A 12256-nucleotide genomic window follows, 5' to 3' on the forward strand; every position below is an offset into this window, starting at 1 on the left:
GAGCATTTATAAAAAGAAGGGATAGAGTATGATTCACAGAGCACACCCACTGAGCTCTAAACTTCCAGGTCCGTAAGCAGGCATATAGAGAGAGGTTTTGAAAATATATGAAGCTACGCAAAATAACTTAAAAACATAGTGCAACTTGTACCTATTCAGGTACATAATTAATCCTTTGTCTATGACAAAGTTACACATTCCCTTTTGAACTTTTTTTTGGTTTTTGATATAGATTTATGAATGAATTGACATTTGTAAATATTTCTCTCTGCCTTTTTATAATTCTTACAAAAAGGAAGTGAATACTCTGTGAAACTGAACACTCTACTGCAAAGTAAGTTTTAGAATACATTTAAACCTTTCATCTTGTCATTAGTCAAAAAAAGAAAACATTTACATGCTGATCATAACTGCACTCAAGTTGCCAAAATAATCGCCCACCTAGCTTCCTTTCATCTATATGTCATCTCAGGTTCATGCTTACAGCTCAGCCTTAAATGTATGGCAGATGTCTTCATATATCAGAGAAAGGGAATTTGCACAGTTGGCATCACCCTGTTTTCAAGTTACAACTGGTACAAGGAATAAAACATATTTCTTAGCTCGGTGTTCGCATATCTATCATGCATATAGATTTTTATATTTATGCTGCCTTTATAAAAATAGCTGCCTGCTAAGAAATATAATATATACTGATTTCTTGTATAATTAATAAAAGCTCCATGTTTGTATGCCAAAGATATATAATGCATATATGCTTACAGGATAGGCTTTAAGTGTCTGTTTTTATTGGTAGAAGAGTTTTAATTCTACTTCTTTCTGTTCAGAACTTCACATTATAACGTTTGTTGGTTACCACACAGTTTTTCAAGAATGATCTTGAATACTTAGCTACGAAATGTTTGATTATTTAAGGACGTGGCACGCTGAGTCAGGAATGGTATTGGTGATGTGATTAGAGGGATGCAGGCAAACACTGCCTCACCATAGCACATTGGTTGATAATCTGTTATGATACCTGACTTTCTATATTGATGATGAACTTATTTTGTTTAATTGAATACTATTGTATAATATATGTCAAAACCACATACTGATCAGATTATTATGCCTTGCACTTCAATATATTAATAAGTGAAGAATGAGCCACCATTATATTCACATGGTTGGTCCTTGTTCTTTTTATCAACAGCATGCAAGACGATAATATAGAAGATCCTTCGTCTATTTCCCAGCTTCTCAGAGAGAGCTACTTAGCCGAATCTAAAACACATCACGAGAACAGTGAACAAAGTTCTACGATCTCCTCCTCCCACTCATATCATCATAGTCTCTGCTCTGCCAAAGTTGATGAGTTAGGAGGAACAGATGACTTTTCTGATCTTTCTGCCTTTCTGAGCCAGGAGGAATTAGACCAAAGTGTACATTTGGCACGACAATCAATTGACCAGGATGGACAACAAAAAGAGACGCAGTCTGTTCTTAAATGCCCTCCCAGAGAACTGAGAAAACAAGCCAAATCTTCTGTAAGATCATCTGTAACCACTCCAAACAACCCACCAGTTGCTGACCAACAACAACACTCAAACCTTCGTCAAGAACATGTCATAAAAGGTACACAGAACTCCGCAGACGACACTAAGGATACGAAAAAGCAACAGAGAGTCAATCCTTCCGGAAGTGAGTCGGAGTCTAAGAAAGAGTTTCTAAATAAAGCAGCAGATTTCATAGAAGAGCTATCTTCACTATTTAAAGCCAACAGTTCCAAACGGATCAGGCCTAAGACATTAAAAAATCGAAGAAGCAAACGTGATTTAAAAAGTGGAACTCTTGAAGAAGACATCTCCAATTACACCACTCAGTCAGAAAATCGAGAGAGGGCTCTCTGTCCGCCAGTAGAGACAGAAATAGATGCTACTGTCTCAGAAGAACCAGAGAGTCTGGAAGCTATAGTACCAGAAATTGAAAAAGAGGCTTTAGAAGGTGAAACCAACACTGCTTCCCCGTTTTATTCAGAAGAGACCATTGGACAGCCTCCAAATTTTATTCAGAAATTAAAAAGTAGGGAACTTATTGAAGGAAGTAAAGTACAATTGGACTGCATTGTGGTTGGAATTCCAGCACCTGAAGTAAGGTATATACTTTGTTGATTTTTGTAATACTTCAATTGATATTCACTATAGAATAATGAGTAATAGATGCTATATATCACTAGAAGATGCATTTGTACACATTAGGAGCTCTTCAAATAACAATGATGTAATTATAGAAGTAATGTTTTGTGTGTTTAATGATAGCAGACACTTGGTATAAGTAGTATACCTTAATATTGCATAAAGATCATGACATAGCAGCCAACGGCAGCAGTTTACCCTGCAAAAAAAAGCGTGTGGGCATTAAGGGCTATGTACACCTTTTTTGAAAACGTGTGTGTGTGTGTGTATATATATATATATATATATGTGTGTGTGTGTGTGTGTATCTCCACGCTAGATACAGCTGCTCTGTCTGTATACAGTACACCTAGCAGCCATATCTCAAAAAGTAAAAATATTTTTTTAATAACAAGTAATTAGAAAGTTGCACCAAACACACTGATACAAATTTTTATTTAAAAAAGTTTGTTGTACATAGATTTTAACTTAATTTAAACAACCACCGATTTTCTGTAAAATCGCATGTCTGTTTCTGTTTTGGATGCGTCTCAGCTGCCCGGTGGCCGCTACATATGGCCTAACTCTATCTGGTCATCAATAAGTAATTTTAAGTTCCAGTGTATGCATGTGGATTTAACACCCGTTTAAAAAAACACCACTATGCTGGGGTTTTAGAAACATATAGTATGACCTGAAAACTGCACTGTAAGAATGGTATTTCATCTGGTAGTTTTCTGTGGAAATTTCTGCAGCACCTAATAGGTAAGATTAGACAAAATAGTAAGGAGAAAATAGAAAGCGAACGAGCTATATGAAAAAAACAAAACCTTTGCCGTTCACTCCAAATAACCGTATACTAGCAGAGAACTAGCGATAACAAAAACACCATTGATATATAATAACTTCCAATGAAATCTGTGATGACTGAGAAATAATACCGCTCCACAGTTCTTATCTACAGCACCTGTTAGGCAGTGAAACTTCAGTGCCAACATTTCACATGTACTGTAAGCTGGACTGAAAGGTTTATTGTGAAATCTTGTGTCAGTCAGAATGTTTTCTTTTATTCGATTACGAATAAGATAAACATTGTGCATCATTTCAGGGAGGGTAAGGGTACAATTATATACATTCTCAACTTCCAACTACTTGGTTATATGAGCATAGGGGCCGCTCAGCAGAGACAGATACCTTCTTGAGGGAAATTTGCAAAGACAGGGAAACCATAACGATCACACTTGACGACCAGCAGAGGCCTCTTTACAATAACCTAGTTCTACTCAAAAATTTGCAAAAATTATAATTTTTCTAAATTTAAATGTATTTGCTTGTAAAACAGATAGTAATACTACACAAAATAGTTACTAGTTAACATCCCCATATGTTTACTTTATGTTTGCATCATTTTTTTCACGTACTTTTATTTTTCTAGGGCGTTACAAGGCTTCTAACTTTAGCAGCAATTTCTCATATTTTCAAGAAAATTTTAATAGGCCATTTTTTCAGGGACCAGTTCAGTTCTGAAGTGGCTTTGAGGGCCTTCTATATTAGAAAGTCTCCATAAATCACCCCATTTTGAAAACTGCACCCCTCAAGGTATTCAAAACCACATTCAGAAAGTGTTTTAACCCTTTAGGCGTTTCACAGGAATTAAGGCAATGTAGAGGTGAAATTTACAAATTTCATTTTTTTTGCCGAAATTCATTTGTAATATAAAAAAATCTGTAACACAGAAGGTTTTACCAGAGAAACGCAACTCAATATTTATTGCCCAGATTCTGCAGATTTTAGAAATATCCCTCATGTGGCCGTAGTGTCCTAATGGACTGAAACACAGGCCTCAGAAGCAAAGGAGCACCTAGTGGATTTTGGGGCCTCCTTTTTTTAGGAATATATTATGTCAGGTTTGAAGAGGTCTTGTGGTACCTAAACAGTCGAAACCCCCAAAAAGTGACACCATTTTGGAAACTACGCACCCCTCAAGGCATTTTTCTAGGGGTATAGTTAGCATTTTGACCCCACAGTTTTTTTGCAGAATTTAGTGGAATTAGTCTGTGAAGATGAAAATCACCTATTTTTCTGTGGAAACATAGAATTTTTTCATTTTTACAAGGAATAAAGGAGAAAAAGCACCCCAACATTTGTAAAGCAATTTCTCCTGATTACGGCAATACCCAATATGTGGTCATAAACGGATGTTTGGACCCACACCAAGGCTCAGGAGGGAAGGAGCGCCTTTTGGATTTTGGAGCGCGGATTTTGCTGGATTGGTTTTCAGTGCCATGTTGGGTTTGCAACGCCCCGGAGGGACCAAAACAGTGGAAACCCCCGAAAAGTGACCCTATTTTGGAATCTACACCCCTCAAGGAATTTTTCTAGGGGATAGTGAGCATTTTGACCCCACAGGATCTTTTTTTTAGAGCGAAGGTGACCAAAAAACAGCGATTTTTGGCGCTTTAAATTCTTTATTTCTTACAGCGTTCACCGTGCGCAATAAGTTACATTTTACTTTATTCTGCCGGTCGGTACGATTATGGCGATACCATATGTTTATAGTTTAATATAAGTTTTGCGTTTGCACAATAAAATTACGTTTCTATAAAATTTATTTTTTGAGACACGCTATTCTGAGCCGTAACTTTTTAATTTTTTCGTCAAAAAAGCTGTGGGAGGTCTTGTTTTTTGCGGGATGGGTTGTAGTTTTTATTGGTACCATTTTGGGGTAAATGCGACTTTTTGATCACTTTTTATTTTATATCTTGGGAGGGGTGGTGACCAAAAAATAGTGATGCTGACAGTTTTCCGTTTTATTTTGTTTGCGGCGTTCACCGTGCGGAAAAATGAACATTATAGTTTCATAGTTTGGGTCGTTATGAACACGGTGATACCAAATATGTGCACTTTTTTTTAACGTTTTCATTTTTTATAAAAAATAAATGACTTATTATAGGAAAACAAAACCTTTTATTTTTACACTTTTATAAAACATTTTTATAAACTTTTTTTTTACTTTTTACATTAAATTTTTTTGACCTGCAGCTTTGATCGCTGCTAGAATACATTACACTACCTAGGTAGTGTAACGTATTCCAACTATCAGTGTGGCGTCACAATCACTCTGACAGTTAGTCGACCAGGGTCAGCCAGAGGCTGGTCCTCATAGGTTTCCATACATGGCAGACCCGGAGGCCGTTGCCTGGCCTCCGGATGCCATCACAAGCATCAACAGCCCCCACGATTGCATGGGGGCTGCTGATGTGCTACAAACCCCCTACATGCGGAGATCGCAATTGAGCCCCGCATGTAACGGGTTAATTGCCGAAATCAGCGGCGATAAGCCGCTGATGGGCAACACTGGAGTGTCAGCTGTCGGGGACAGCTGATCTCCAAGTTCCCGATGCACACCTTGTCGCGGACGGTGTGCATCGGGAATGACACAGTGACTTCCTGTCACTCTGACAGGAAGCCTATTGGGACCAGCCGAAGGTTGGTCCTGATGGGCTACCCTCCATGGCAGACACGGAAGCCATTGTTTGGCTTCCGTTTGCCATACTAACTATCGGCAAACCCCGCGATTTCGGACCGGGGTCTGCCGATATGCTAGAAACCCCTAAAATTCGGCGATTGCAACCGATCGCCGAATTTAAGAGGTTAATTCGCCGACATGAACGGCAAAGGACCGCTGGCCGGAAAGAGTGGAGTGTCAGCTGTCGGCGACAGCTGACCTCCTGGTTCCCGGTGCACACTGTTGCCGACAGTGTGCACCGGGAAAAACTCAGTAACTGTACGTCGTCGTGCGGGAAGTAACCTCCCGCGACGACGTACAGTTACTTACACTTATGTTGCGTGTCTGTTATGCTGGATCAACAAAAGTCACTTGGATGATTTTACACCCGGTCATCTTCTCTTCGTTCCAAGAGGGATTCCTGGATGTTTTGCATCCTGTTTTGTGTCCTATAGGGGCTATGAAGCTTTTGAGTGTGCTGCAAGTGGTGCTCTTTTTTTACTGGTTTGCAATACCAGACACAGCCCATGGACAGGAGTTCCGCTATTTTTTTTAGGAAAAAAATAGACTGTTTTCTGAAGATGACACTAGTAAAAAGAATGTTTCATCCAATAAATTAAATTATTCTACTATCAATTTTGTATGTAAAGCAATTTTCCCTCCCATGTTTCCTCCGCAACTTCCCTGCAATCTTTTCCTTAGTTCACTGTGATTAACATTGGACACACATTCACTGACTGCAGTAGTAGGCCTTAAGGATGCTGGATCATATTTAGCAGCCTGGTCATGTTTTCAGCACACTATACTTGTGTTTAGTCAATTTGCAAGATGTACTACAGCTACAGGCTGCAATAAAAATAACACTAAAATTCTGTTAAAAGCTATGTAAACCTTTCGAAAGGCAAAAAAATAAAATAAAATAAAAACATGTATCAGTGTGTTTTGTGTAATTTTGTAAATACTTTTTATTAAAAGAGATACAGCTGCTTTGTATTCTCTAAACAGAGCAGCTATATCTATCACTAAATCCTGCTCCCGTCAGGTCTGCGGGACTGACGTGTTCAGTGTCGGTGGGTCCTACATGTCTCTGGCATGAAGGTTCCACCTTTTATCTATCACATCTAAGTTCATAACTTAGATGGGATAAATTACAGGTGGATCCTGTGTGTCAGAGACACTGAACCCGTCAGGTCCGCGGGACTGACAGATTCAGTGAATGGCGCTAGATACCACTGCTCTGTATAGAGAATACAAAGCAGCTGTATCTAAAAAAGTAAAACACATTTTTAATAAAAAGTATTTACAAAGTTACACAAAACACACCAATAAACCTTTTTTTAGTACAAAAAAAAAATTGGCTTTCAAATGTTTACATAGTCAAAGGTTTACATAGCCTTTAATGAAATAGTTATTGCTTTTAGCAAATTAATCATTAGTAGCAATAAATTTAAGCTAAAGGGGGAGGCAGCAGATCTCAAAGTTGAAACACTTTGAACTTATGTCTAGACAAAATAAGTAACCATGCTCTGGTGCCACTTTTAGTACAGTTACACTTTAATATAATTTTTTTTATATTGTAAGAAAGGACGATCCTATTAGCATTAATTGGGGTTAATTTCTTGGCATGCTTCTTTTATGAACTGAATCATGTTATCAACCATTCGTGGTTTTCTTGAATATATTTTATCCTTGATAACTCCCCAAAAGAAAAAGTCCATTGGTGATCATGGTGGCCATTCAACCGGGCCTGGTCTACCGTATCCACCTATTGGGTAATTTTTCATCAAGAAAATTATGCACCCCTAAAGCATAGTGAGCAGGGGCTCCATCTTGCTGAAAATAGAAGTCTTCATTTTCATGCTCCAACTGCAATTGTGGTATTACATTTTCTGGAGCATGTTAAGGTCCAGGTCTGAGGTAACCGTTGCATTGTAGAAGAAAGGTCCAATTACCCCTTTAGATGTAAGGGACGTCCAAACTGTAACCCCAGGGAGATTCAACTGTTCTTCAATTGATGCATGGGGGTTTTCTGTTGAGTAATAAACACTGTTGTGCCCAATAACAGCACCTGAAAGTTTGAAGTTGGATTCATCGGACCAAGCTATTTTTCTAATAATGTCATCTTCTTGTGTGTCTTCATTCAAAATTGCCTCACAAAATTGTAAATGACGATCTAGATCAACCTCTAATAATCCATGGATTAATCTTGGCCGATACATTTTCAGCTCTAAGCATTGCATTTACATAGTACGGTTGAAAAAAGACACGTCCATCAAGTTCAACCAAGGGATGGGAAAAGGGAAGGGAAAAATTTCTACACATAGGAGCTAATATTTTTTTGTTCTAGGAAATTATCTAAGCCTTTTTTAAAGCCATCTATTTGTCGCCTCTGCAGATTGAACTTTTTTTTTTTATCCAGAAGGAGGGAGTGCCCCCTTGTTTTTTGAGGGGGTTTTACATGGAACAGGATTTCACCATATTTTTTGTATGTGCCATTTAATATATTTATATAAATTAATCATGTCCCCCCTTAGTCGTCTTTTTTCAATTCTAAATAGGTTTAATTCTTTTAATCTTTCCTCATAACTTAGATTCTCTATGCCCCATTAGCTTCGTTGCTCTTCTTTGTATTATTTCCAACTCGAGGGCATCCTTTCTATGAACTCGAGCCCAGAACTGAACTGCATTAGAAGTTTCATTAAACAACCCAAAGATCTACGGGAAATGTCCAACTCTTAGATTTTTTTGGGCTTTGTGTAAATGCCAGTGACACTAACCTTTCATTTTCAGAAATTATTATTTTTAGACTGTTTGAAAAATCTCCCCCTGTATAACTACTTATGCACTCCCAGGTACATAGATGAATCGGCACCTAAAAAGGAAGACATGATCTTCATACGAAAAGCATACCTTTCCCATGAATGTGTGTAAAAATCTGTATCTCTATGCACATTATAATGTTTGCTTCCTTTTATCTTTATTCCAACTGCTAGATCAACCACAGGACTAATAACACTAATAACGTATCTCAGGACTGGGAGCAAGCTTCCAAAACTGCTTCTAGCTTAATGGGTGGAGCCTCCCTGTCCTGTTCTCTCCCAGGCCCCTATTTAAATAATTATCTGTGACCACAGTAGTTAAAGGGGGTTTCCAGGGACACCATTTTTTTCAGTCCGGGCAGCGCACGAGCACTGTGAAGTTTTATTATTGAGAGGCAAATTGGGCGTAATCAAAGAATTCAACGGGTTGGGCATTGAGGAGACTGTGGACCAATAGGATGCCTCAAACCCGGGTATACGTCAGAAGCCCCGAGTTTGAGGCATCCTATTGGTCCACAGTCTCCTCAATGTCCGCTCCGTTCATTCTTTGCTTGTACTTCAATAGCAGCACCATTTTATATCTAGTTATGATGGGGTGCATATATTTAGGGATGATGGGGCTTAAATTAGATATCTGAGGTGCGGTCACAGTCGACTGCGCTATTGATTCCGTCAAAAAACAACGGAACCCGTTGTGACAAACTGAAACCATTAGCAAAGTTTTAGTCACCATTGAGATCAATGGTGAGGCAAATGGAAGCTAAGGTTTCCGTTTGCCTTGCCGTTGAGGGGTTAACCTGACGAAAACCTCCAACGGACCCCTGAACGGAAGGGCAATGCTGATGTGAACAGGCCCTTATATACACCTCATGGATTCCTGTTTGTACATGTGTATACAGTGTTTTAAATTGTTTTCTGGTAATTAATAAAATTGGTACAGTATATTTTCTCTATTGGCTGGATGTTCATGCAAGTTTATTTTGTCCTCCTTTCTTGTTCATCTTGCTATATTACTATATAGGGCAAAGGCTTTGCACTCCTCACATGCTAAGTGTGCCCGCCCGTTTTTGTTGTTTCAAGTGTGAGAAGAAGACTACTATGGTCACTGAGACTAAAATTGATGTCATTTAATTGCGAGATGTAGACAGGAGGTCATCAAGTGGAGCAGAAGGGGGCTTCACAAAGGAAAATTACTGCAAACATGTTCCTTGCACCTATTTACTGAGTTGTACCCACATAGATACAAAGGAAAACTGGAGTAGTGGCCAGTGGCCACAATGATCATATTTCTGCTTTCATTTTTCAAAGGTTGTTTGAAAAATGAGTGGTAGAATCTATTTGGCTGCAATGGGCAAATACTCCACTTTTCCACTGCACCAGTTGTGATGAGTCTCCCCCATTGTGTCTATAACAAAGGTCACATGTGGTTTTGTTACCTAACAGGCTTTAACTTGACAACTCTTTTTATTAAAATTAGGTAAAGTAAATGCACAACCTAAAACATGTAACTTGTTGGTTATACCTCTATGCTAGGGTTTCTAAGGATAGTCAAAATTCCTTGTAGATGAATAGTCTTCTTAACACTGAAGTCAGTTGGGTGTCTCGATTTATTAGCAGTTGAAGCAAATATCGAATACTGAATGCAGCCAACGTGGTTTTTAATGGTAACAAAACAACTTGTCAGGAACTGAACTTGAACTCTGAACTTACCAGTCATACTTTGCAGCCTTTACCACTATTCTATGAAGAGTCCTTGCTTGTTCTAGCTTTGTCAAGCCGTGTATTTTCTTGACCTAGCAATTATTTAATAGATTGCACGTGCCTTGTGGCCAATCACTGTAATTGCTGCCAAATATTAACCCACAGTCTAGTACTTCCAGTGCTTAATTATTCTGCTTTGTCAGACATCCAGCTTTCCTGTGCTGATCTACTATTACTCTTCATGTGTACCAAACCCTGCATTATGTCTGACCATGGCTGATCTCTATATTTGTCTACCCAATTCTGCATAACGTTTGACCCTGGCTGATCTATCTCTACTTGTCTACCGTACCCTAAATTATGTCTGACTATTGTGGATCTCACTACTTGTGCACCTAACCCTGTATCATCATTATATCTGACTATAATTGAGAACTGTTTATTTGCACCTCCTATTGGATCCTAGATCTAAGAACCAGCACCATTGCACAACTACAAACCTTTTCTGTTCGTACTCTTCATACAAGTACTTATGCCGATATGATTTGTAGGCCTCTCTAAAACAAGATGCTTATCTAGTTTTTGTTGTGTGGCTTTATATATAGCATAGAATATAATTTGATGAAAACAGCTCATAGGAAACTTCTGAACTTAGCACTAGTTTCATTGGCTTAGTGACTGTTGAGTTGGATTTTCAATATTAAATATTGTATAATAGGATAATCCACTGGATTTGTTTGCTTTTCATGTATAATTAATATAGGAAGTATAAGGCTATGTGCCATAGCTAGGCTTTTCTTCATTTGGACTAAAGAGTTGGTTTACTGTCCCATTCCTGTATCTAAATATCCTGGCCAAGATAAAGTGGCTTGTTGGCACCCCCTCTGGCACCAACCACCCAAAGCATATGCCCTGCTATTCCCCTAGCCTTCCATCCTGATCTCTGCCTATTTTTAAGAAAAAAAGATCAAAAGAACAAAAGCGAATATGATAAATAAAAGAGCAATAGCACATTCATTTATATTTATAGACCAAACTGCCCATATAGCTTCTAACCCAGGGGTTCCCAACCTGGTGCGCCCGCACCACAGGAGGTGCGAGATGGATATTCAGAGGGTGCGATTACTGTTTCCAATATTTTTTTATTTAGAATCGAATTGCTCAGTTTATATTTGCATTTCATGCACCGAGTTTAAAAGTGGTTATATGGGACCAAAAATTATTAGCAGTGTACTCACTGCAGTATGTGAGTACACTCACTAATTTACATTCCGGTCCCCCCGTCGCATTGATTCTTAGATTTTTATAGCACTGGCGGGGGACTGGATGTCTAGTTGCACAGACTGCTTTGATGGTGATATGACTCATTATGTGGCCAGCCCCGTTGTACTCTGTAATCTATGTACTACTGCTTATAATGAGTCACATCATCATCAAAGAAGTCTGTGCAACTAGACTTCTGCTCCCTCGGCAGCGCTATAAAAATCTATGAAAATCTCAGAATCAGTGTGACGGGGGACCAGAATGTAAATTAGTGAGTGTACTCACATACTGCAGTGAGTATACTGCTAATAATTTTTGGTCCCCACATAACCCCTTTTAAAGCTATTTTTTTCTTTTAGTTCAATTTGTTCATCTGCAGTATTGTGTGTGTGTGTGTGTGTGTGTGTGTGTGTGTGTGTGTGTTTCAATTTGTAGTTCAAAAGTTAGAAATTAGGTCTAGTTTACATTGCATTTTGTCCTCCTGTCGGAGGTACACCTCAGGAAAACTCTAGATGTATACCTCTGACGAAAGGCTGCAATGCATCCCACTGTATAGGCCTAGAGTGGGATACGTCCCCCGAAACTCCCGAGCAGAGTGCTACCTGAAGTCACTCGAATAAGGAATGTTACTGCTTTAGTGGTAAGATCACGAACGTACACGGATAGATTTACAGACCTTTTTTACAGTTCTGTAACATTTTTTGCCACAAGTTTGAAAATCCTAACGAAATAATGAGAGAAAAATGTCTCATGTAAATTTACCCTTATGGTATCACACTAAGGTCATAAAGTGATGTGTTTCATTTCATTAG

General features: G+C 38.6%; 1 protein-coding gene across 1 annotated transcript in view; it reads left to right on the top strand.

Annotated features, from left to right (window-relative positions):
* The first annotated feature begins 1193 nt into the window (after positions 1 to 1193).
* MYPN (myopalladin) overlaps positions 1194 to 12256 on the top strand; it is a 60374-nt gene continuing 49311 nt past the window's right edge. Inside the window, exon 1 of the mRNA XM_075842691.1 lies at positions 1194 to 2134. Coding sequence (XP_075698806.1) covers positions 1194 to 2134 — 941 coding nt within the window. The remainder of the gene's footprint in view (positions 2135 to 12256) is intronic.

Source organism: Rhinoderma darwinii, chromosome 11, assembly GCF_050947455.1.
Source record: "Rhinoderma darwinii isolate aRhiDar2 chromosome 11, aRhiDar2.hap1, whole genome shotgun sequence".
Lineage (NCBI taxonomy): Eukaryota > Metazoa > Chordata > Amphibia > Anura > Rhinodermatidae > Rhinoderma > Rhinoderma darwinii.